This window comes from Leptopilina boulardi, unplaced genomic scaffold (assembly GCF_019393585.1).
Source record: "Leptopilina boulardi isolate dan_hultmark-lab unplaced genomic scaffold, ZJU_Lbou_2.1 LbouV2_377, whole genome shotgun sequence".
In the NCBI taxonomy this organism is placed as follows: domain Eukaryota; kingdom Metazoa; phylum Arthropoda; class Insecta; order Hymenoptera; family Figitidae; genus Leptopilina; species Leptopilina boulardi.
Genome location: NW_026137948.1, coordinates 2,335,918 through 2,363,654, shown reverse-complemented (window position 1 = coordinate 2,363,654; position 27,737 = coordinate 2,335,918). Strand labels below are relative to the sequence as shown.

Below are 27,737 nucleotides of genomic sequence, written 5' to 3'. Positions count from 1 at the left end.
GCGCGTTTGTATCAGTTTCGGTGACCATAATTACGTGTATTTTAAAGATACTTTGCTCGCCGAAATTGGTGCCAATGGAAATCTTAAAAATGTTTCAATTGCGGCGCGGAAAAAAATTTGATCTCAAATAATTAAATTAATAATTGTTTAAATGTGCATCTTTATAAGTAATTGTATCAAAAAAGGATTAAAATAATTTTTTTTAATCATTTTGCAACAGTTATATTAAATATAATAGTAATAATAGTTATTTTTTATGAACGCGCCGTAATTGATGCACTCGCCATAATTGGTACACTTACCCTAGAAGAAGAAAAAAAATTTTCTTGATATACATTCAGACGCAGAATTTTATGAGCTTTCCAACCATATAAGTTACAAGTCTATAACTTTTTTCTAACTTAAAATATCCTGCTTTAAAGTCAGCATCAAATTCCCACTCCTCGAACGTGAGGTGTATCGACAATTCCGGACGGTTGTATTTAATAGTACATTGTGCAACTCGAGAAAAATCATTCTTTCCCACGTGTCGCACACGACGTTTTCTCCAACGCTTCGCGAGGAAATGCATTTTTATTAGTTAGGAAGAATTAACAATGTATATATGCTTTATATATAATGACAACTATTTAGTTTTTAAAAATGAACAATGTTTTATTTATTATTATTATTTATTTATTTATTATTTATCAAAGAAAAACTAAAAAAATTACGATTTACTTTCCCCACGCTCGGCCGAGGAGTTAATGAATATTCAACTTCCCAAATACTTTTCTAACCAAGAAAGTTGCACTTGCCGAGCAGGCGTTGGAGAAAATATATTCCCAGAATAAAGTCATTAATTATGTCAAATTGTCAAATCAGCTTGTTCTTCCGTTGATATGGTACAATTCAAACCCACTTGCCGATTCTGCATTCATTTTTGTAAAACCTATTCGAAATCATAAAATTTCGAATCAAATAATTATGGAAAGAGTTGAAAGGATTCAAAATTTTTGGAAAAGTAATTCTCACTTATTACACCTAAGACACACACGAATGAGAAAAGAATACAAAAATTGTATGATTTGTTTATTCAAAAAACTTTTTTCTATATTTTTATTTCTAGATGAATTAATTATAAACGTAAAATATAATTAAAAATAGCCAAAGGGTAAATTAATTTCGTGTAACAAAATTTTTTAAATTGAATAAATAGAATATTCCATAATTAATTACTTTAGTCGTTGAATAACAGTTGAATTATGTAAATTAGCTTCGGCGACGGTAACACTTTCTTCATTTAATTCCTTCGTAGGATAAGCAGTGAGGATACTGAAGTTCATTGATGCATATTGAGGTCTTAAACTAGATATAACATTAAGGAAATAAAATATTAAACATGGTATTATTTAATCCAGGTGTTCCATTTATCGATAACGGTCATCTTAGTAGGCAGAGAGTTAAAAAACTTAAACATAAAAAAATCAGGCCAAAATACATAGAGAGTGATCTAAAGTTCCGAACCCACAAAAATTGTCTCTATATATAAATATTTTTATTAAAGTCTTCTTCAACATGCAAATCTCAAATGTTCTAGAAATGTTGTACTCTGTTCTGAAATTTTCCTACAACATTGTTACGTCATTTTCTAGGTCACATTAGATTTTATTAGTAAATTAATATTTCAACTCATATTTTCAACCCTTAAATCATCATCGCCACCGATGATTCTACGAGGCCTCCAACGTTAAAAAATGTAAAACGTTTACGAAATTTAAGAAAAAATTGAAATTTCACTAAATTCAAAATGGCGGATACAATATGGCGGACGAAAAAAATGAATAATCAATCGGATTTGCTTAAAATTTGTTACTCGGGAGTTTTAAGTGTGGCTGTTTACGAATTTGATGTCAAATTATCAAAATTTAAAATAGCAAATCCAATATGGCGGAAGTAAAATTAAAAATTAGTCGGATTTGCTCAAAAATTGTTACTCGGGGGTTTTAGGGGTCGCTGATTACAAATTCGATATCAGTTTTTTAAAATTCAAAATGGCAGATCCAATATGTCAGACATTTTTTTAATTTGTTCAAATTTGCCTAAAACTCGGATTTTTTCGTGGCCGCTGACGACGAATCTGAAGTCGCATTTTAAAAATTCAAAATGTGTATTTAAAGTGGATGATACTTTTTAAAAAAATTGTTGAAACTAGTTTGAAACTTGTCACTCAGGGGTTTTTGTGGTTATGTTGATTACGAGTTCGATGTAATTTTTTTTAAAGTGTCAGCTTTACGTCCGCCATTTTGAATTTGTTTTAAATTCGTAATCAGCAACTGCAAAAGACACTGTATAACGTGTTTCAGGTAAATACGATTATTTTTTTAGTTTTATATCTACTATATTTGCAAATTCGATGAATTTTTCCGAAATATCTCCCATGTTGAATTTTGAAAATCTGACATCAAATTCGTAAACAGCCACACTTAAAACTCCCGAGTAACAAATTTTAAGCAAATCCGATTGATTATTCATTTTTTTCGTCCGCCATATTGTATGCGCCATTTTGAATGTGATGAAATTTCAATTTTTTTTTTAATTTCGTAAACGTTTCACCTTTTTTAACGTTGGAGGCCTTGTATAATGTTGAAAATTATTTTTTTCTTTATATTTGACCAAGAAAGAAAATTGAAAACTGTGGTTTTGGTCATTTATTCCTCTATATATATATTTTTTTTTTGAAATTCAATATTTCAAAAAGGGCCACACAGCAATGAAAAGTTGACATTTTTACCTTTAATTTGAGCTATTATAAAATGTTTTTGGATTAAATTTAAAATGAAGAAAAGGGGTGGCCCACTTGAGCAAGAATGACTTTTATAATTAATAAATTTACTTTCAAAAGGATACGTTGTTATAAATCGCCGAAGATCACCAATAGTGTGAGATAAGTTAAAGTTTTCTCTTATGTGACTGCCATCAGCAAAACGGATTTGTATAGTTGTCGATGGATTACTGGCATCAAAATTTAAATCAGTCCTCGCTTGACTTTCTAAGGCATCTGCATTTACTATATTTGTTGCTACAGGCAAGCTGACCGTAGCAGGAGATGGACTAAAAATAAATAGAAAAATATTTATTATCTTTTTAAGTAAATATTTTCAAAATGACAATTTCCTCATCAATCTAATAGAATCCCTGCGCTATCTGCAGGGATTAGAATGTGAAAATACACAATTCATTCCTGTGAATTTAAAAAGTCCGAATCGAATCTATAAAGTTACAGGCTTAGTTCTGCTGGCTTTGAAAATAAGATATCACTTTAGTGTAATTTTTATAAACATAATTCATAAAAAAAACTTTCTACCTTCCTAAGGTATATCCTTTCCCAGAAAAGACGTTCAGCTGAATTTTTGGTGGAGTGTAATCTTCGTTGCGATGATCTTCCATGTCAAGGCGGACTTCCCCTGCATGAATTTCTTGTTGAATTTCCAGAGGCACTTCTCCACGCTTTATAGCATTTAGAAATTCTGTGTTTTTTGGGTCATTGTATGATCTAAGACCTCTTTCATTAATGGTAAATCCATTACGCCAAAGTTTTAATGTAATAAGAGTACAATCTGCTTCTTGAGCCGAAGATGGTGCAGCAACAACTATTCATAAAATAACAAATATTTAGAAACTGCAACGTAAACAATTTTTTACTTTAGTTTTAATTTGTTTATTTAAAAACATCTTTCGACAGAAAAAATTGGAATACTTTTTGAGTTTTGTGTAAAAAGATCTATAGTTAAACTAATTAAGATTATTTTGTTAAAAGCCACTATGTGAGATATTAAAGTATCTACCTTCAACATCATTACTTGCTTGACCTAACTTATATCCAGTGCCACTAAAAGAATTTCCACTCTTATCTTTTCTTGATTTGCTTTCTATAGAAAGTGATTGTTCTTTACACGATTTAAACATTTCTGATATGAGATCTTTTTTTCCTGGTCCATAAACTTGCTGTCCGCTATTTTCGGAACCACCAGCATAAAAAGCTTGGCCTTCTTCTTCATCAGAACTATTGTGATTTTTCTGTAAATCTTTAAGAGTTGCAATCTTCTGTTTAGTTGTAGTACTATGCTTCGCCTGATTAACTTCTTTCGACTGCTGTTCACTGCTGCTCGATTCCTGTGTATCTTCAGTTGAAATAATATCTTCAGTTACTCCACTTGCTGTTGCACCTTGTTCATCAGTTTCGTAAAAACTTGCAAGGGCAACCTATAAAATAGATATTTATTAATCATAATCATAATCATTCGGTTTAAAAAACGCTCCAACCACCTTTCGAAGAATGATGGATAGCGCTTTTCAAGGAATAATTGACAATGCATGTTTTGTATTTTTATAAGATATTGTTATTTTTGGATCTACCTTAAAAGAACATAATAAAAAAAAAAAACTTTAAGGGACAAAAAAAGTTGTTTTAGCCGATTTGTATATTTTAATTAAATTTAATTAGTTAATAAGTATTTTACTTTAAATAACTAATGTTATTAGATATTAAAACCATTTAATTAATTCCTCAATTTTAAATAAGACAAATTTCTAAAAAAAAATAAATTTTTGAGTTTTTATTTCAAAACTTTTTTTAAATAATTTAATTTTTAAAGAAATATTAAAACAAGGTGTTCAATTGATGACCATTTAGCTTCCTCATCATGATACACTTATATTCAAGATTAAAAGAAGGATTACAACTAAAATAGCGATCAATTTTACAAATATTGGTAAAAAGTAAACATTATATACATCAATCGATTCGTTTTCATGCCAGGAATACGGTTTTGACAGAATTTATTAAAAATTTTCATAAAAAAAAAAAGTTATTTCAAAGAATACGAAAAAAAATTTTTTTTCAAAAATTAAGAAATGATATAATTTATAGATTTTAAGTAAAATATAGACTTTATATAGATTAATCAATTTGTTTTAATGCGAGAAATCAGTTTTTTGAATAAAAAAATTATATTTACAGTGTCAACAAATTTTTTGTTAAAAAACATATTTTCGAATTTTTGAAAAAGTGACATAAAAAAAATTATGTGGATATTTTTGGAAATCCTTGTGTCTGATTTTAGGTATTGATGACTGTAATAAGCCTATAAAATTTCAGGACAATCCATCGAAGTATATGAGAGATAATTTGTACACAAGATTTTGTGACATACACACATACATCCGGACATTTGTTTAAAACTTCAAATATATGCATTCTAGATAAAAATAAGCCCATATAACTCATTTTTAAAAAATCGAAAATTGTCACGAATACAAAGCTTTCTCGTGAGGAGAGGAAGCAATTATTAAAAATAATTCAACTTTGAAAGAGTTATAGTTGAAATTTTTAGAAATAATTAAATTTCAAAAGATTTTGTTAAATTTCAGAAAATAATTAAATTTTACAGTATTGAAAATAATTTATGAAATAATTTTAGATAACATTTTTTGTTAGTAATTGAATTTTTAAAGATTTACTATTCAGATATTTCAAATTAATTTAACTTCAAGTGATTTTTAATTGAAATTTTTAGTGATTTCTCCTGCTGAAAAATGTATTAGAAATTGCAGACAAAAATTGAATTTAAAAATTTTTTAATTAAAACATGCTTTCACACAATTGAATTTTTGAAAAATATTATAAATATCATTAAAAATAATTGACAATTCGGAAAAGTCATAATTAAAATTATTAAATTTCACAAAGTTTTGGATGGAAAATTTTTAAAATAATTAAATTTTAAAATGTTTTAAATTGAAATTTTTGGTAATTATATTTGTTTAAATGTTTTAAATGAAAAATACCTAGTTTAAGATAATTGAATTTCTGAAGAATTTCATTAAAATTATTAAAAATAATTAATTTAGAGAAAAATTTGTTAAATAATTGAAATAAAGAAGATTTGCATTGTATACTAAAAAAGACGTATTTTGTTTACATTTTTCTAAAAAAAATATAAAAAAAAGTCGCATCTTGTTAAAATAAGTCGAAAAAAGTCATATTTTCGAAAAAAAGTCAGAAAAAGTTTTATAATCCGAGGGACCCCAAAAAACAGTCGGAAATGTACTTCCACAATTTTTCCTAGTTTTTTTTTAATACGAGGTTGAAATCAAAATTAAAAGTCAGCACATTTGGTCGTTAAAGAGTTAAAAAGAAATTCTGTCAAATGTTAATTCGAAAAAAAGAAATTTCTTTCAAATGAAAATTCTCACTAATGAATTTTCAGGGATAATTTTGCGCCCCAATTAACCATTTATTTTTCTTTTTTGACATTGTTCCTATAATATTTTATCATAACTTATTAAATTTACAAGTCATTGTACTTTTACACTTCGTTATTAAATATACATAACCTTAATGTCAAGTTACCATATCATGTTTGAACGATACAATCAACAGTGATTTTTCTCGCTAAAACGTTGAATGTGTAAAATTGTATTAAATTTTTTTTTTCAATCATACGTCATGACAATTTAAAATCTATATTCTTGGTACATTGAAAATTACAAAAATTTTTAAATGTAATTTTACCTATTCATTCTATACATAATATTTATCGATTTTTAAAATTCACTTTGTTCTTTTACAAAAGTTGTACAAAACACACATTTAAAATATTATATCCAATTTCAAAATAATTAATTAACATTTGTAAAAGTACATTTTGGTCAATGCAATATTCCACTGTAAACAAATAAAACAAATTTACATACTATTGAAAAAAGGAAAAAATTTACTTCTGAGTTTTATACACGATTTATTTTACTAGTTAAAAACAGTAAAATTTGTACAAGTACTGTAAAATTGTTTATATTATTAAATTGTAAGCAGTAATATTACATTTTTTAAACTGATTCAAAAATCACGTAATTTTACTATTCGAATTAAAAAAATGAATTAGCACTTGTCACACTGTATTTTTTAAAGTTTAATAAAATATCAACAACTTTTATATTTAACATTGCAGCCAATTTATATAAAATTACAATTTTAAGAATTATTGTCTTCAGCCTGTTACCCCATTCAGATCATTAAAATTTAAAACAAAGAAAAATATAATTATAAATTTGATGACGATTTGTCTTACATCAAGATGCCATGCAGAAGATTCTAAGTAAAATTGAGCTCGTTCAGCTTCTACACCAGTCACATCCGAAAATTGGGCAATTAATTCCTCATGACTCGTCATTTTTACCATAACCCAATCTATTCAGCAAAATATAAACAACTAAACTTCAATGTACCTCCCCGCTCAAGAAAACTAGAAACAGGAGGGATAGAATAACTTGGCAATAGTGGTGGGGCAACTGTTATTAGGTAGTTCAACTTGAGAGGGGGAAAATTCAAGATGGGCGAAAGCTGTACGACACACAGTGAGGAAAAATGTTAATTTTTGTGTCAAAATCGTATTGACTATACTTATACGTATTTTTTTCATGCTGAATACGAATCCAATGCCTGAATTAATGAAAAAAATCGAAAAAAATCCACCATATTTTTTATGTTTTTGGGGTTGCGAATATGACGAATATGACCACAGAAATTCAAAGTTCGAAATGGCGGATCCAATATGGCCGACTAAAAATGTCAAACTGCTTCTGTTCTAAACAAAAATAAAGTGTTTTTTATATTTATTTTATATTATTTTTGTTTAGAACAGAAGCATTTTGTCAATTTTAGTCGGCCATATTGGATCCGCCATTTTGAATTTCTGAAGTCATATTTGTTATCAGCAACCCCAAAAACATAAAAAAAACATGAGTTTTGTTCAGTGCAGAAATATTTTGACCCCTTGAAGTCGACCATATTGGATTTTCCATTTAGAACTTCAAATTTCTGAGGTCATATTCGCTATCATTTTACCAAAAAAACATGGCGGATTTATATTCCTCGATTTTTTTCACTAATTCTGGCATTGGATTCGTATTCAGCATGAAAAAAATACGTAAGTATAGTCGATACAAACAATGATTTCAACATTTTTACGTTCGCAGTACATTGAAAAACAATTTTTCCAGTGAAATTTAACTTTGCACAATTTTTTAAAGGTTTCTCCATATAGGCCTGAGCAGAATGAAATCTCTAATCGTAAATCTTTAGCTTTTACATGAGAGAGAAAAGGATAGAAATGGGTGATTCTCTCAAAAAGGACAAATTACGCTTTTAAGATATTTTGTTAAAAAATATGAAAATTAATTGAAATTATTTAAAATTCTGTCAGCCATACGTTAGGATTTAACAATTTTCAATCGGACCACTAAAGAAAATTTTAAAAAAAGGTAAAATAACTGAAATATTTAATAAAAACTGATGTTACGGAATGGAGTTTTAACACTAGTTTTCATTCAATAATTCAGTTGTTTGCCATTTTTTTGAAATTTTCTTTAGTGATCCCATAAAAATTTGTTGAATTTTATCGTATGGCTGGGAGAATGTTTATTAATTGAAATTAATGTTATTATTTTTTAACAAAAACCTCGTCCAAAAATTGTGCACAAATAATTTGTTCTTTTTGAGAGAATCACCCAAATATCTTTTATCCTTTTCTCTCTCATGTAAAAGCTTAAGATTTACGATTAAAGATTTCATTCTGCTTAGGCCTTATTTTTCCTCTAATCTGTAGAGTCACAGCTTTCATCTCCAATTTTTTTTATTAATATTAATTCTGTCAAGAGTTCTTCGATTTTGATACAAAAATTAACGGTTTTCCTCACTGTGTGACAGCTTTACTTAATTTTTTAAATATCTCACTTAAATGCAATTTTTGAAATTAAGATTTTATTTTCTACTTTTAAAAAACTATCTAATGCAATAAAAAAATTAATACAAAAAATTAAATCGTTTTTTATTATTGCATTAGATAGTTTTTTAAAAATAGAAAATAAAATCTTAATTTTAAATATTTCATTTTAGCTTAATAGTTAAAAAATTAAATTGTACAATGTAAAGCTGTCATTCAGCTTGCGTCCATAAGTAGGATCGTCATGGTAACATATAAGAGTGAGTGAAGGAGCTTCTACAATTTGCATCAGTACTTGTATCTGCACTTGCTTTGCATTTGATCTTGTATGTGAGCGCGAACATCAATTTCCAGATATCAAATATAGAATTAATTAATGAATTACTAATTAATTAAATGTAATTAATTAGTAATTATTAATTAATTAATTTAATATATAATAGGATTACTAATTAATTACATTTAATTAATTAGTAATTCATTAATTAATTTAATATTCGTAAATGAAAATTGATGCGCACGCGCACATGCAGTAGCAAATGCAAAGCAAAAACAGATACAAGTACCGATGGCCAAATATACATGCGCAATGCAGTATGGGTGCCAACGTTAAATTTAATACTACTACTACAAGTACCGATGCAAGTTGTTGTAGAAGCTCCTTGAAATAAGAACATTCTTTATTTCTTTCACTCTTATACGTTACCATGACGACCCTACTTACAATTAGATATCTAAGCTGTAGCCGACCCTTACGGAGCATTTACACCTTTGGTAAAAAAATTTTTTATTTTTGAATTTTCCGAAATACACAAACCTGATTGGTTGTTCACAATCTGATTGATAATGGACAACCAATCAGATCTTTGCATTTCCGAAAATCAAAATAAAAATTTTTTTTTACGAAAGGTGTAAATGCTCCATTAGAGAACTGGCATTGTAGAAGCTCCTTAAATAGACGTGTCACATTTCAGAGGTTCCACGTTATATTTGCCGTTCGGCTCGAACTGTCAAAATGGTTATGTTTGTTTATACACATGTGATACTCATCAATTATGTATTTTTATTTTTTCTTGATTATAATTTATGTGATTCTTTTTAAATATTTGAAATTGAAATATTACATCATTGCCAGTTTTGTTCTCAGTATGAGTATTTTTATAATTTCAATGAATTCTTTAGAAAATATCATCGAGTCCAAGGATATAGAGAAGTGTCCTTTTTGTTATGGTCTTACAGCTTGTTATTTAATGGATATTAATGAACTTTCTTTTGATTATAGCGATTTATCTGTTTTGTTTTCTAATTATTTTGGAACAAAGAATGTTTATTATGTTAAAATGAGAAATAAAAAATTGATTTTGAAACAGCTTGCAAGCAATTCAGAGCTGGATGAATTCGATAAAATGAGTATTGTATTTAGGGAGAAAAAAGACATTAATTTTCTAAATCTTATTAAAGAAATTGTATCTACAAATATGAGTGACACATTAAGTAAACTGCGTCTTTGTCCAACTACAAAGAATATAAAATTGTTTTTGGCAAATGTAATTAATAGCAAGAACTTCTCTTATCAAAATATTTGGACCCTACTGAAAATAAATCCAGAAGCACTTATGCTGCAGGTATTGCTATAAACAATGTGCCCTATAATCAACATAAAATTGTTTAAAAAAATATTGGGCCTATAAACTTTTCAATGACCAATTGACAACCATTAATTACTTTTTTGGATAAAAAGTATATTCAAATTAAAAGGGGCCGTCGATAAACCACGTAGGCCAATTTTTGGCACTTTTTGACCCCCCCTCCCCCATGTAGACCAACGTAGACTTTCGCTCTAAACCCCCCCTCCACTGGTAGAACGTAGTTTTTTTTTACTTATTTAAAAATGTATTTCTATTGAATAGATAATAATTTCCAATAAAGAGAATTCAATTTAAGAACACAAAAGGAATTTTAATTTTAATTTTTTATACTAATAATAATAAATAATAATAAAATAATAATAAATAATTTATACTAATGATTTTTGCTTCCTCGCGGAGGAAGCTTTGTAGTCCTTTCGTTTATAAAACTTTTCAAAGTGGCGGAAACAAATTTTTTTCTTTATAGAAACATGTTATATGAGATCCTGATCAATTGTCCGGATATGTATGTGCGTGTGGATCCCTTTTTTGTTTAGAAGATAAGTTTAACAGGTCTTAATGGATTTAGATAAAATTTGGTAGGCTCATTTATCATATTAATATCTCAAATCTGACCAAAGGATTTTGAAAAATACCCCAAAAAAAAATTTTATCGTCTTTTATCCACAAATTTTTTTTTAATCGAAAAAATGTTTAAATAGAAAAATTTAAGGTTATATATAATAAAATCGTATTTCTTACGTCAAGACGAATCGATCGATATATATAAAGTATACATTTGAGGTAAGTTTAAAGAATTAATGAAAGTTAAAAAATCAAAATCACATTTTGGCAATAAAATTTGGATTTCTCCACGAGGAAGCAAATTTTTTTGCTGATCGTAAAGAGGAAGCAAAATGTTTATGTAATGAACATCTGAATTTACAACTTGTTTCAATAAATTAAATGCTCTTAAATATGCTTTTACACACTTTTTAATACCTGAAGGGATTTAAATTTTATTTAACAAAAATTTCATCTGTAAGAATATTACGCCTGTTTTTTAATAAGAAAAAATTACTTTTAATGAAGATTTTACGTTATATAATTTTCAAATTATATAGTAATTCGAATAATTAATTAATAATATTAACATTACATAACTTTTAATTTCTATTAAAAATTAATTCTAATAAAAATAAGTTTAACTGAAACATTCTTACCAGTTAAATGTTTGTTAAAATGAAATAATAATGTATTTAGCATTTGGTTTTGGCAGCAAAATCGACAAAGTGAAATTCATTCTAATAATTATGATAAATAAAAATATAGCTAATTAAAAATTTCAATGAATGAAAATTTAGTAAATTGTGGAATTCTTAATTAATAAAAATTTGTTTACAATATTGTTTGCATTAATTTTTTTTGATTAAGTAATATTTCTAAAAGCAGGTGATTTCGAAACACTAAAAATGCAATTTTATAATTTTCATGGCATATTATTCGTGAGACCCAATTATTTTTCTTATTTTCATCAAGTTTATAATAATCATTTTAAAATAATTTATAAATATTTTATTTTACAAAAATTCTACTTTATATTCATATATCGCTCAATTCGACATTGGAATTACCCGCGCAATTTAAAAAATATCAAAATAAATGACTTAATAAATATAACTACGTAGTCATGGCTCGAACCCCTCCCCTCCCCCACGTAGTTTACCGTAGAATTTCACTGAACCCCCCCCCTCCCCCTAAACTGGCTACGTGGTTTATGGACGGCCCCAAAGTTTCACTTGATAGTAGACAAAGAGCCTCCCTTAAGCGCCATGCAAAAAATGACCGTTTTTTGAAACTCCAATTTTGAAACTTTTTGGGACGCATGAATAAGATCTAAAAATATTTTTTGGAATTATGATTTAATAGAATCTTATTCTGTAAAATATTTATTTTTTCGAATATTAATGTTTTAAAAAATGCAAATGATCTAAAATCAATTTGACAGAATTTTTATTTAGACGAAAATTAATTTTCCAGAAATTCAATTTGATCGAAACGTTATCTCGTAGAATATTAGTTTTGCAGAATTGTGATTTAAATGAATCTTAATTTTGCAGAATATTCATTTACTCAAATATTAATGTTTCGGAAAATTTAAATTGTCGAAAATCAATTTGCCAGAAATAATTCGGCGGAAATTTCAAATTTGACCAATCACAATTTTCTTGTTATTTTCTGATTGGTCAAATTTGGAGTTTCCGCCGAATTATTTCTGGCAAAAATTGATTTTCGACAATTTAAATTTTCTGGAACATTAATTTTCGTCTAAATAAAAATTCTGTCAAATTGATTTTAGATCATTTGGATTTTTGAAAACATTAATATTCCAACAAATAAATATTTTACAGAATAAGTTTGTATCAAATCATAATTCAAAAAAAAAAATTTTAGAGCTTATTCATGCGTCACACTCTTTTTATGTTCCTGAATAACTAGTATCACACTAATCCGATCAATTCAAAAAATGGTGTCCGTCAAATTAGATCCGTTATTTTGAAAATTTTAAATCTAATTTGAATTCAGCGACCCCGAAAACCCCGTCTAAGGATTATCCATTTTTTTCTTGTAAATTTCAAATTGATACAGATTTTGAACAAATCATCACAATTCAATTTTTGAAACGGTCTTTAAAAGCTTATTTTATCATCTTTCAAACGCTTTTTTGAAAATTATTCTACGACAGACCCACTTACATTTTTCTAGTTTTAAAATTTACAAATTGATCGGATTCGTTTGAAACTCGTTACTCAGGACTCGTTACAAATTTTAAAAAATTTATTCGATTGTGCTCCGATTATCAATTTGGTTTTTAAGTGTTTATCATTGCGAAATGAAAAATATTACAAATCAATTTTTAATATATTTGTCTGACATATTGGATACATTTTTAATTTTTGAAAACCGACTTTATAGTTTTAAGCAACAAATCATTTTGAATTTTCAAAAACAAAATTCATATTCGTAATCAAAGACCCAGAAAACCCCTGAGTAATGACTTTATCAAACGAATCGGATCAAGTTTTCGTAAAGTGGTCCGCCATATTGGATCCGCCATTTTGAATTTTAAAAAACAGATTTCAGATTCGTGATTAGCGACCCCAAAAACTCTAAAGGATACAGTGATCCGTAAAATTTGTTGAATAGAAAAATATATGACTGAAAGGGTTAAGGAAAATATGATCATTTGTTTAAAAAACAACAAAACATTTGTTTTTTTTAAAAAACAATTTTTTCAATTGTTGATAACTTGAGAACAATTGATTTTTGAAAAAAATTGTTAAGAGAAAAAATGTTCCTTCTTGTGTGTAGAAATAGTAAAAAAAAATATTGAAAAATTAAAAGAGAAAAATTTTTTTGCCTTATTTTGACCTTATATAATAATTAAACAATGAACAAAAAATTTTTTTAAATTTTTTCTTATGTATCGTTCAAGTCAAAGATGTAAGCTTTAAAATAAATGATTGACGAAGATGGTTTGGACAAAATTTTTTTTTAGGGTGGGCATTTGATATGAAATCCACCATATATTTTTGTTAATCTTAACAATTATTTTCACGTGAAAAGTATTTCTATCTTTAATTAAGACTTTTTAAATAGATTTTACCTGCAAGACTGGGATGGCCTGTTCCTAAATACTATGGAGCATGTGGAAGATTAGTTATTGAAGAATTTGTGGGCCCTGCTCTTTCTGAATTTTATAATAAACATTGGATTCAAAGAGCAGAAATAGCTTCTAGCTTACTTAATGCAGCACACACATTTACTTTTCAAGATGAAAATTTTACATATTATTTAACAGATGTTTCTTTCGATAATATTGCCGTTGATTCCAATAACATTGCTAAATTTATTGACCTGGAGAATGTTATTGTGGTTGATAAAAAAACATCTATCGCAGGTACATTACTGATTTCAAATATTTTAAATACTATATATCGACGCCTCTCATTGATAAGATGCCCGTTCATTTGTCAGAATAATAAAATGCCAACTCGAGCTCAGTTTAATATGAAGCTAGTTCAGTTGTCAAAATACTAAAAGGCTAACTCAGTTTCCGTATAATATAATCCTATCTCGCATTAAATTCGAATTCAAGTTTTCGTAAATTAAAAAAGAAGTTTAAGTCGATCAGAATATTAATTCATACTTTTTAATGATTAATTAATTAATGAACTAGCTTCATATTGAACTGAGCTCGAGTTGGCATTTTATTATTCTGACAAATGAACGGGCATCTTATCAACGGGAGGCGTCGATATAATGATTTTTTTTTCTTTATTGTTAATTAGATATCTTGTTAAATTAAAGTTCGATGTACTAAAGGATCTGGTATATAAAAGGTCAAGTAAACAGAAATTCTGTTAAATAAGAATTCAGTTAAATAAAAATTCTTCGATATGAAAAGTCGGTTTAACTTTCAATTCGAAGATACAAAAATCCCAAAATAACAGAAAAACTATTATAATTTAATATCCCAGCTGGAAGTAAAGAGATAGAAATCTTATAATTTTTTATCTCCTTTTATCTCTAAGATAGAAAGTGATATAAAAATTATATAACTTTTAATCTTCGGTCTAAATCAAACTCTAAATATAAATCTGCTGTACAAATTAAAAAGATATTTTGTTTCTTATTATCGAAAAAAAATCTATTCTTTAAATAATTTCTACTTTAAAATGGACATAAGAGTGTCAGTTAGTGAAAAATACAGACGAAAAAAACACAAGAAATTGTATGTCTCATGTTTTTAGATCAATCTGAAACTTGGAAAGACGTTCATAGAAGTGACTCAGATTTTGGCTGTGAAGATTGCTTAATATTTTCTCCATCAGACATTTGTGCACACGAAGTTAGCGACCATAACTATTATACTATATGCAAGGTTCGTTTACTTGTTATGATTTAATTCTAAGAATAAAAATGTACCCAAATAGCATGTACCTTAATATCACAGTAATATTACATGCAAGAATCGTAATATTACAGTAATATTATTACTTTGAAAAGTAAATTGGTAATGTCTATTGAGTGGAATGATAAATTTTTACAAACAATTAAAAAAGCTTAATCCTTTCAATTACGTGAGTATTATTAAAAGAACTCTATAAAAATTAAAGGAAAAATATAAAAAAAAGTCACAGAATGACAAAACAATTTCATGTAAAACCATTCTAAAAAACAGTTATATAACTCAAAATAGTTTTTTCAATAACTCGGAACATAAAAATATTTTATGAAACTTTTTATAAATTATGAATATATTTTCAGCATATTTTAGCCAGAAAGACGACTGAAAACCAAATATCAGAGGGTTTCTTACATGATGTACCGGATAATATTTTGAGTCAATACCCTGTCTTTATTAATCTTGTAAATAAATGCTCCAAGTCTGATACTTTAAGTAACAGAATTACTACAGGAATTAAACTTAATATCCTGTTAAAAGATATTATTAAAATGTACACTTTGAGCTACAATCACCATAATAGGTAATATATCAAACATATCATTAAATAAAAATATTAAAATCAAGTTAAATATAATTTTATATTTTAGTATTGTTTAAAATAAATACTTTGTAAAAAATTTTTAAAAAAATTTTGAATTGACATTGGAAATTAAGCATCTAGGGAATTATATTAAATTATATCTAGATATAGCAAAAAATTTAGAAAAATTTATAGAGAGAATTTAAAATTTACACCAAATCATCGTTGAAACCTTTCATTTTATGTTTGCCATGCAAGTTGTGCATAAGATATTACATAAGATATTCATTTCAATCCTGTTTCTGAATACGAAATTTTCAAGAGTTTCTTTAAGATTTTATGAAATGAGTTTAATAGAATGAATATCCAAATCAATACTTTGTGAATCCAAAAATTTTCCCTTGTTGTTCTACTGTCCAGTGGGCAAAAAATCATGTTCGTTCTAAAAACGTTTTATGTCTGCGAAATAATGTTCTAAAACATTTTAAGAACATGGATGTTCAAATAATGTTCTAGAACATTTTTTGACAGACACGAAACGTTCTAAAAACGTTTTAAGAATGTTTTTGGAGCGAACATGGTTTTCTGCCCACTGGGTAATTACAAAGAAAATTCTACCTATCAAAGGTACCGTTTTGCTAGATCCAGTCGTTTTCGGTTTTTAGGGGTAAAAAACACTTAAGTAGAAGATATAAAACATCTTTTAAAAAATTTTACTTTTTTATGACACTTGGAAGTTGGAGGCTTTCGAGGGACGGCGGGCTTAAACCAATTTTAAAAAAAGTCGCTTGCTAATAAATGGAATTTGTTTGTGGGTTCCAACACTGGAGATCTCCCCGAGTATTTAGCGACAATAATTAAAATAACCCATTCAGCCGTTTTTTAAAAAACTAATTTTTAGTATTTCCATCATGAGTTAATAGATTTATTTGCTCCTCAGGTAAATAGGTTTTACAAAAATGAATGCGAAATTGGCAAGTGGGAGTTTGAATTGTAGTCCCTCAGAGTGTCAAAATCCGTTTAGAACGAAATCCTAGCTGCTCGGGTTTGCCAAATATGCACGTTTAACCAAATTAGCGCTGTTAAATTTTTATATAAAAATTAAGAGAAGGCATCACCTTTATTTTGAGTCCTTTAAATTTTAATGGTGGCTGGAAGTTATATTTTTTTTCTTGCATCTTTTGGGCCCTGAAAACATACAGAATAGTCAAGAAAACAAAATACTCATATTTTTCTAGTTTTTTGAAAAAATTAAATATTTTTAGAAATCTATACGAGAGATTCTTAAGGGCGCACTCACACCTCTGGCTGCCTGCACAGGCAGCCAGTGAGAGCCAATCAGAGAGTCAGTAGATTTAAATTTGAATTTTCTGTCTCTCTTACTCTTGTACGTTTTCTGCGTGGTGGGAGGCTGCCTGTGCAGGCAGCCAGAGATGTGAGTGCGCCCTAAGAATCATTAAAAAAGCGTGGAAAAAAATTGTCAATGAAAAATAGTCAAAATTGTAAAAGAAGATAGATATTTAAAATATTAATTTTTTTAAGACTTTAATTTCTAAAATGGTCAAAAATTAAAATTTTATTTTTTTGTCCATCCTGTATGTTTTTAGGACCCAAATGATGCAAGAAAAAAAAATAATTTCCAGCGATCATTAAAATTTAAAGGACTCAAAATAAAGGTGCATTGATAAAAATAATTAAAAATCTTTGAGAAAATTATATAAACAATAATAATTAAAAAATAATCTGTTGATAAGTCTTTTACTATTTTAAATAAAAATGTTCGAAAAAGAGTATTTTTATAATTTAATTATTATTTCTTTGTATAATTTGTAGTGATGTGCAAAAAGCTCGAAACTCGATCGAGATTTTTTGAGCTTTTCGTTTTTCGAGTCGAGTATTATTAATTTGAGCTCGAGTCGAGCTGTATAAAAAACTTGAAAATTTTCGAGTACTCGAGTAACTTCGATCACTCGGGTGAATTCGAGTACTTGAAAATTTCGAGTAATCGAAAATAGTCGAGTACTTGTGTAAATTGATTTTGAATATTCGATTGTTTGTAAGCTATTTACTATTTTTTCATGATTTTGTAATTTCAAATATGTAGAAATTCATTTATCTGTTGATTAATTTAATAATTTTTGCAAAACAATAAAAATTGAACGTTTAATATGCTCGAATTCATTCGAGTACTCGAATATTTTCGAGAACTCGAAAACTTCGAGTGCTCGAATTCACTAGAGTGCTCGAAAAATTCGAGCACTCGATACCTCGAGTCAAGCTCGGGCTCGACTCGGCTCGAAATTCGAGCTTTTTGCACACCTCTAATTTCATGTCATTCATTATCATTTTAATTAATCATTCATTTAATTTTTATATATTAATTATATTTATTTTCTATAATATTATATTATTATATAATAATTTAAAAAATAATTTAATGATCAATTAAATCAGCTATTAAATGTCTCAAATAAACTTATATACTGTTACGCTGATGTTAAACATGTATATTTGGCGAACCCGAGCGCTAGGATTTCGTTCTGAATAAATTTTTAGTGTGACCTGTGAGTACAAATCAAACCTCAGTTGCCGCGATTTTGCATTCAGTTTTGTAAAACCTATTCGCCTCAGGAGCCTGGTGTGTGATAGAATTGGATAGATACTTAATACAAATCTTTTAATAGAAAATTATTAGATTTTTCGTAGGATGGAATTTGATAGAACTTTTATCAAAACCGTTATGATAGAAAACTATTAGATTTTTGGATAGAATTTTTATCAAAACCGTTGTTAAGGAATTATTAGATTTACTTGCGGATAAAAATTGGTAAATTTTTAATCCAATTTTTTTGATAGGAAATTATTGGATTCATAAGTGGATAGAAATTGATAAAATTTTTATCATATATCATGACAGCAAATTATTAAATTTTCTTTTATTATTAATTTTGATAGAAATTGTATCCAAACTTGATAGCTTTATTGATTTTTCAATTTTGGATAGAAATGTACAGGATTTTGAATATTTCAGAAATAATTTTTTTATTTTGTTTTTAACAAAACGATCATATATTAACCTTAAACTAATAAAACGAAAGCACATTAAAAATCCTATTGTTTAATAAAATCTATCAAGAATATGAATATTGTTTGATTAAGTATATCAGATAATTTTACATTTGATGTCATTTCTTTTTTAAAACACGGTAATAACAATAAAATAATTATACTGGGTTTGCAATCAAAACAAATAAGCATCGTCAAAGTTTCCGTAAGATACGGATCGGAACACGCTACGAAGCACACTACGAGGCACGCACGAGTGGGTCGATTCAATCGTACCTCGTAAAGCGAGTGAGTGCTTAGTGGTGACGCATAGAAGCTTCCGTATATTGCAGAAAGGCCTTTTACTGAACTCTAAGGCTGCAGTCCCATGGCAGCGTTTTGTGTTGCGTTTTGTCACTAGACCATGAGTGTAAAAGAGATGCAGATATATGTTTGCTATGTTTACACTTAGGGTCTAGTGACAAAACGCAACGCAAAACGCTGCCATGGGACTGCAGCCTATATATCTGAAATGCTGTCTGCCATTGATGGTCGCGAGCCGAGAGGGCTGATTTTTGTATCCCTCTCCTTCTCTTGCTAAACTGCGCAGGCGTAGTACAATACGTTCCAAAAGTTTACTGTTAACTGTGTTATGTCATGTTCACGTATACTGTTAAATATTTTATTGGGATCAGAAATCACGCGAAACTGACCCACCCCTGAGCCTTCTTGTGACAACCATCTTGGTTTTTTATCTCTTTCTTTTGTGTATGTTAGAGAAACACGGAATGAAAACATGGCCACCACAACAAGGCTCTCACCAGATGGCGTATCGCAGTATTTCAGATCCCAATAATGGACCAGTACCGACAAAGAGGAGAATACAAAAATCAGACCTCTCTCTCGGTTCGCGACTTTTAATGTCAGAGAGCATTCCAGATAGAGTTCAGTGAGGCCTTTAGGTTAGTTTCAGAATGGAGCTAAACGCAGACGCGACGCATCCCCATTTGCTTAGAGTTGGTTCCACAATGGGCTCGACGCAAAGCAAACGCAGCGTAGACGCGACGCATTCTAAAGTCGGCTCTACAATCCATGGTACGCGACGCGAACGTGAACGCGACGTGCTGACGTCACCCATTTGATTAACATTGTGACGTCAGCGCGTCGCGTTCACGTCAAGCCCATTGTAGAACCGACTTGATGCTGAGCCGATTCCAGAACGGAGACGCCCTAATCAAATGGGGATGCGTCGCGTCAACGCTACGTTTACCTTGCGTCGAGCTCATTGTGAAACCAGCCTTCGGTACACGTTCGCGTCCAACGCGCTTATTGTAGACGCTGCTTAAGTCTGTTCTACAATGGACACGTTTTACGTGAATGTGTACGTTCCGTACTGACGTCACCCATTTGCAGAACATTGTGACGTCAGCACGTACATGTTCACATTCGCGTAAAAACGTGCCCATTGGAGAACCGACTTTAAGGGTGAATTCACATAGAGGCGTAAAGCAGAAGATCGTGAGTGCAAGAGATGAAGACATATATCACTATCCCTCTCACTCTTATTATTTTCTGCTTTCCGCTTTACACCTCCATATGATATCACCCTCAGACAGACGTGCGTTGATATATTCCAATAGACCTTTTCATGCTGGTCGTTCTGTCCTTATCTAGCGCATACAATGACGCATGAGTTGGAAGAGGACAGAATGATCAGCATGAAAAGGTCTATTGTAGGCACAACAAAAGGGAACAATCTATAGAGCAGATTTGAGTCGCCGGAAAGTAAAACCACACATAAAATTCTGACTCCCATTGAATTAACATGGCCGTCAGAATTTTATGTGTGGTTTTACTTTCCGGCGACTCATTTGCGGATTAGCAGAATAAATTTCAACCAATGAAAATTTAGTTTCTCTTGGAAAATGTTAGTTTACCATTAATTTAAGTTTAATTATAATTAAGTTATAACAAAGCTAATTATAGTTTAACTTAAATCACTAATTTGCTCATGTGACAATAAGACAGTCATGTAAACACAGCCTTATACACTTTTAACATTTTGGATGTTTTAGTATGTTACATAAGAAATGAATATAACTGGATAAAAACAGCATGGTAATAATTTTGACTTATTTATTATTTAAAGAATTTGAAGTACATTAAACTGTGATCGTATTTACAAATTACATGACAGAAGTAGATCCGTGCAAGAAATTAGCTTGTAAATTACAAACGTGTTTAAAAGGTTAGTGTGTTTCAAATTGATAAAAAAAATGAAAAACTACATTACACTATTACTTTTATCTCATGTATGACATAATTTAAATAAATAGTAAATTTTATAATTCTAAGGTTGCTAAATGTACATTGATGTTTATAAATTATGTTTCTTTGATCAGGTTATGTTGTCATGCATGTTTAATTCGTACTCGATAAAAAAAGTTATGCCGGTTCGAATAGTAAAATTTTACAATTTTTGTAGAAGAAGGCAAAAAAATATTTATTAGAAACTCAAATTTAATAAAAATTTTAATTTCATGTAAATCACAAATTCATTAATCAACCAAAAAAATTTTTAACATATTTATGTGCCATTCCATGAGTTTTTGATCACTTTTCGGAGTAACCTTTCCAAAAATTAAATGAAACATTTTTTTTATAATATTTATTAATATAAACGTCCAAAATAATCACTTTTTAAGTAAAAACAATTGTTTATTTAAAAAATACAACAATAAATAATGAAAAAAATTCACTTTTTTTCTGCACCACCAAATAAATTGGTTTAAAGATCAAAATTTTCCTTATTTTTCAAGCTTTAATACTGCACAAGAAAAATGAGGTGATTCGAAATAGTTAACTCACAAATAATAATATTTGCACCATATATTGATACCCATATGAGTATAAAATTCTGAAAGTATGAACCTATAATTCAAATTTTTATGGGAGTTATGGAGGGGGAAAGAAAAATAAAAAAACTCATTTTTCTCGAAAACTACAGAACGGATTTTAATAAAATTTAAATATGTTATAAACATTAGCAAGACAAATTAGAAAATAATTTCAAAAATGTTTTTCAAAATTTTGTAAGATTTTTTTTACAAATTACGATTTTTGGGACCATTTAGACCATGTAAAATCGGTTTTACTCAACAGAAGAAAAATCCTTCGTTCAATCACTAGTCAATACTATGTAGAAGAAGTGAGCTGAATTTCAGAAAAATCGGTTTATTACTTTTTGAGAAATAGTGGCTACCGACTTCAAAAATATAATTTTGAGAAAACAGCGTTCACAGTTGAATGATATAAAAACGTCGGATTTTCTTTGTTATTTACTTTGAGGTTTTTGGGGCTGCTGCTTACGAATCTGGTGTCAGTTTTCCAAAATTAAAAATGGCTGACACAAAAAGGCGAACTAAGTAATTAAAAATTAATTGCACTAGGTGCCGATCGAAACAAAAAGCTTTTTTGAAAATTCTCTCTATTTTGTAGAATTTTACTCACATTATATTAAAACTTTGGGAAAATATTCTTGAAATGTTATACTATCAAATAAAAAAAGAAATTCGATTGTTTTTTCGACCTATGTAACCTCTTAAAAGTATCAAATTGATATAAAAATTTGTATGAATTTTATATTTTCAGTATCAATTTGATACTTTTAAATTAGTGTGATCATTTTTCTTTGTTTGGACTAAAAACTATAAAAATCGTATGAAATATGATTACAAATTTAAAAATATTTTTATTACATGATTTGAAATAGAAATAACTTATAGACATGTTCAATATCCTGTACAGAAACTGATTATAACTGACCATGGTAGGAGTTCAGCTACTGAAATTATACAGGAAATTGTTCAGTCTTGTACAGGAATTTTTAACAACTTCTTATTAAATAAATTAGATCTTTTTTTAACTTTAATATTTAAAACTTACCTTATTAACATTGATTTTAGATAATGTCTATCAACCATCTAAATGTGAAAAAGTTCTTGAGGAATTAAGACAGTGTTGTTTAAAACATTCATCACAGTCTCTTGTTTGTGAAGGGATAGATACATCTAAACCATACGAACATCACACTGTTGATTACGTAAGTCTTTTATATAATTTTTAACTTGTATGACATAATACAATTATGCATTAGGGGCTTTGATAGGCTGACCCAAACACAATATCTATTTTGAGTTCCGTGGAAGGAACTAGATTTTTCCCCAATATACACAAAACGAAAAAAATAACAACCCAGGTTAAAATTCCGGAATTAGTTCGAAAAATTTCGGATTATACCAGACTCATTTCGGATTCAGATTTTTAAACGGACTGAATCTATCTAAATTATACGAAACGAGTCCGAAAATGATATGAAATATTTCAGAATTAATGCGGACAAAAAGACAACGATTAAATTCAAAATATTTCAAGTTACTATGGAAACAGTTGTCATTCTATCGATTGCTATAAAAATCAGTGAATTACCGTAAATGCAAGATTAACATTCCAAATGTTGCATGATTCTAATATTAAAAACTTAATCAAATGTAATTTAAGTAGTCAACAATTTTGAAACATCCAATTACAGATAGCACGTAACCTTCAAATGTCCCACCTGCCCCAAGCTTGCATGGTAAGCTTACCGAAAGATTGCAGTGTAAGGTTGTCGCAAGATTGCTCAGTAAGCTTGCACGGTAAGCTTGTAGCAAAGTTGATGCAAGGTTGCCAAATAACCTAACTTTAACCTACAAAAATTTTTTTTTAATGTTTCGTTTAATTTATATAATAAAATTATATAAATTAGACAAAACATTAAAAAAAAATTTTTTAGGTTTAAAGCAAAGTTATTTGGCAACCTTGCACCAATCTTGCTACGAGCTTACCGTGCAATCTTACTGAGCAATATTGCGATAATCTTATTGTGCAATCTTGCAGCAACCTTACACTGCAATCTTTCGGAAAGCTTACCATGCAAGCTTGGGTTAGGTGGGATATTTGAAGCTTGCCGCAAGATTACTATAAGCTTAAATGCTATCTGGGATCGTAATTTAATTGCTGGCTGACACTGGAAGTAAATATACTATAAAATAATTGTTTTAATTGAATTATTTAAGATTCATCTCGTATTACCGTCGAATTCAATTACCGCTGTTGTTTAACAGACGACGTAGTTGATAAATAAATATATTTTTCATTACATAATTTAGAATTTCTTGAATTAAAGCTTTATCTCTGAAAATGTTGTTGAATATTAAGTATATTATCCTTTCATAATATTACTTAATATTTAATTACTTAATTACTTAATAATTAATTAATATTACATAATATTACTTAATTACTGTAAGTGCTAGATTAACATTCCAAATAGTTCATGATCCTATTATTAAAAACTTAATAAAATTTAATTTAAAAGTAGTCCACGACTTTGAAACATCAAATCGTAATTAAATTGGTAGCTGAAACTGGAGGTAAATTTACTTTACGATAATTCTCAATCCGCACGAAAACTTGCATGAAGCTTGCCATGCTAGATGTGCAAGATTGCAGTGCAAACATGTAGCAAGTTTGGCGCAAGCAACAAAATGTCCTCTTACGGTAAGCTTGCAGGGCATCCTTGGCGCAAGCTTACTAAAAGTTTTGCAAAACTTAACATGATGCGCATTTGTTAAAGGAAGCTCCTACGGTTGCGTAAAAAATTTTTTAATCTCCAAAGGAGGGTGTTCTATGTTTGTTTCTAAATTTTTTTTTTTAATATTATATAAGCTTGCAGCAAACTTGCGCCAAAGTTGCCCTGCAAGCTTGCCGTAAACGGACATTTTGTTACTTGCACCAAACTTGCTACATATTTGCCTGCAATCTTGCACATCTTTCACGGCAAGCTTCCTGCAAGTTTGCTGCAAGTTTTCGTGCCGATTGGGTTGTTTTAATTGAATTATTTAATTTTTATCTCATTACCATCGAATTCAATTACCGCTGTTTTTTAACAGACAAAATAGTTGATAAATAAATGTCTTTCATTACATAATTTAGAATTTCTTGAATTAAAGCTTTATCTCTGAAGATGTTGAATATTAAGTATATTATCCTTTCGTAATGAACGTTAAAATTAAATTTATTTCATTATTAAAACATTTCGAATAAGTAACACCTTCTTCACAGTAGATCTAAATTGGACTTCGATTGATGTAGGTAAAAACCTTGCTAACATTTAGAAAGTTCTATGATTCTAATTTTAAACATGTTTATGTTTATTTTATTTATGTTTATTTATGTTAATTATTTATTATTTATGTTAATTATTTATTATTTCTGTTAATTATTTATTATTTATTTCTTTATTATTTCATGTTAAAGCATTATTTAAGTCGTGGATCATCTTGAAAAATTTATCTTAGGGATCATATTACAAAGTGAATTTGACTACCGATTTTGTAAAGTTGATTAACTACTTATTAACAAAATATATAAGCAAACTAGATAATTGAGGATTCCTTGAAATAAAGCTTTAAAACTAGAGTTGAAAAATAATATTAAATATATTATCGAATTCTATTGTGTTTAAATACCACCTTAGAACATTTAGAAAAATACCATCCCCTAAGTAGTCTCTTAAAATCGATATCAGTGAATTAACGTAAAAGCTATATTAATATTCCAAATGCTGATGAAACTGAAGATACCAACGTTGATTCAACGAAAAAAATAAAAGTTAAGGATTCTAATTTCCATCAATGAAATTTGTTTATTTTTAACCCTTTAAAACCTGAAATATAAAATAAGTTAAGAAAACTGTATTTATCATTGTTTTGGCACAGATTTTCTGAAAATCTCGAAATTTCAAGTAAATTCATATTTTGCCACCTCGGAAGCAATTTTTCTCGTTTGATAATTATTATTTATTTCAATGCTAGAAGCCTTTTAAGAAACAGAAAAATTGCTTCCAAGTCGGGGAAATAGCAATTTTTTTGTAGGATTTTCGTAAAATCCTCGACAAAAAATTGAATTCACTGCTTTCCCCGACTTGTAACATTTTGAAATTTGTTTTAAAAGGCTTCTAGAATTGAAATAAATAATAATTATCAAACGAGAAAAATTGCTTCTGAGGCGGCGAAATATGAATTTACTTGAAATTTCGAGATTCTCAGAAAATCCGTGACAAAACAATGATAAATACTGTTTTCTTACCTTTTTTATTTCAGGTTTTGGAGAGTTGAAAATAAACAAATTTTATTGATGAGAATTAGAATCCTTAACTTTTAATTTTAATTTGTAGCTGAAACTGGAAGTTAATTTACTATATGATAATTTTTTTAATTGAATTATTTAATTTTCATCTCGTATTACCATCGAATTCAATTTCCGCTGTTTTTTTATCAGATTATGTAGTTGATAAATGAATATGACTTTCATTACATAATTTAGAATTTCTTGAATTAAAGCTTTATCTCTGAATATGTTGTTGAATATTAAGTATTTGATCCTTTCTTAATGAATGTTAAAATTAAAATTAAAATTATGGAACGCCAAAGCATCGTTATAAGGGTTTTGGCCCTGTGCCATGAAACCCTAAAAAAATGAGAAAAATTACCATTAGAGCTACAAAATTAGAGTGGAAAAAGAATAAAGGGACGTGGAATATATGTTTACAAAGATTAGGGCGATTGTTAATATTAGAAAGGTATATAAAGATTAGGAGAAAACTACATTGTTGATCATGGAGTTGGAAAATGAGGAAAAAAAGAATCAAATTATAATGTTAAAAAGAAATTTGTAAAGAATTGATAAGAATTAAATGTGTATGGAGAGAAGGATAAGGTGGTCACTGGAGGGAAAAGGGTGTACAGAGGAAAGGATAGAAGTTAAGATAAAGTTTGTTAGAGAATTTGTTTGGGTTTTTATTCTGCTCAGGCTTTAAAGGAGTGAGGGGTTTTATACTGTATAATATACACTCGTGGCCAGATATGCCTACAAATTTTTGTCCTTTTCTAACGCAAAAGTTGTCATGTCAACACGTGTGTTAGAAAAGGACAAAAATGTGTAGGCATATCTGGCCACGAGTGTACCTTATTGACTCTGGGAGAGTAAATTTTAACAACTGTTTCTGCAATAAATTCTTTTTTCACTATTCCAAAAAATTGGAACATGGAAAATGTGATAAAGCCAATCAAATTCAACGATACAGTCGTGAAAATTTACTCGCTCCCAGTGTCGATGAGGTATATAAATACTTAAATTTACTAAAAACTATTGAGACTAATTATAAAATTATTATTTTTCAGAAAAAGGCAACAAAGTAGACAATGAAAAGAAAGCCAGTACTGAAGAATGCTTCTTTTATACAACGGTATCCAAGATTTTTCATTGTTACAGGGTGTGTCTTGTCTACAAGCCTGTTTTTCAGTAGACAAATTTACGAAATTTGGACCGCTCCTGTTATTTCTGAAAGTGATATAAAAAAAGCATTGTCTAATTTAGAAACCAACAATGACTAACAGCGTAGAAATCTTGAAAAGTACAAAAACTCGTTTAAGAAATTGTCCTGCATTATTATTACATTGTCATGAATCAGCTGCTGCTTATGCAAATTGCGTAATAGGAAAAGTTAATTTAGAAAAAAATAATTGTAAATTAGAATTTTATAATTTTAAAAAATGTCTGAGAAAGGCTGTAGAACGTAAGTTGTAAATGCAATTTTCAAAATACACTGGAATTCATAAACTTTGTAAGTATTTATTTTTGTT

The 27,737-nt window shown here is 28.6% G+C and overlaps 2 protein-coding genes across 4 annotated transcripts; one reads left to right on the top strand and one right to left on the bottom strand.

The window, feature by feature from the left end:
• Nucleotides 1-1,054: 1,054 nt before the first annotated feature.
• Nucleotides 1,055-7,295, bottom strand: LOC127287949 (NSFL1 cofactor p47-like). Its single transcript, XM_051315108.1, has 5 exons — nt 7,113-7,295; nt 3,828-4,245; nt 3,347-3,632; nt 2,890-3,093; nt 1,055-1,347 (listed from the first exon to the last, which is right to left on the bottom strand). The coding sequence occupies exons 1-5, from the start codon at nt 7,221-7,223 to the stop codon at nt 1,215-1,217; spliced, it is 1,152 nt and encodes a 383-aa protein (XP_051171065.1). The 5' UTR covers nt 7,224-7,295; the 3' UTR covers nt 1,055-1,214.
• Nucleotides 7,296-9,771: 2,476 nt separating this feature from the next.
• Nucleotides 9,772-27,717, top strand: LOC127287946 (cx9C motif-containing protein 4). Of its 3 annotated transcripts, XM_051315103.1 has the most exons (5): nt 9,772-10,390; nt 14,054-14,354; nt 15,208-15,338; nt 15,725-15,945; nt 22,956-23,092. In XM_051315103.1, the coding sequence occupies exons 1-5, from the start codon at nt 9,821-9,823 to the stop codon at nt 22,957-22,959; spliced, it is 1,227 nt and encodes a 408-aa protein (XP_051171060.1). In that variant the 5' UTR covers nt 9,772-9,820; the 3' UTR covers nt 22,960-23,092. The 3 variants fall into 3 exon arrangements, 2 of the variants coding, with proteins under 2 accessions (XP_051171060.1, XP_051171061.1); XR_007843969.1 differs by lacking the exons at nt 9,772-10,390; nt 14,054-14,354; nt 15,208-15,338; nt 15,725-15,945 and adding exons at nt 20,845-21,108; nt 27,276-27,287; XM_051315104.1 differs by lacking the exons at nt 9,772-10,390; nt 14,054-14,354; nt 15,208-15,338; nt 15,725-15,945 and adding exons at nt 20,878-21,238; nt 27,276-27,717.
• Nucleotides 27,718-27,737: the final 20 nt, after the last annotated feature.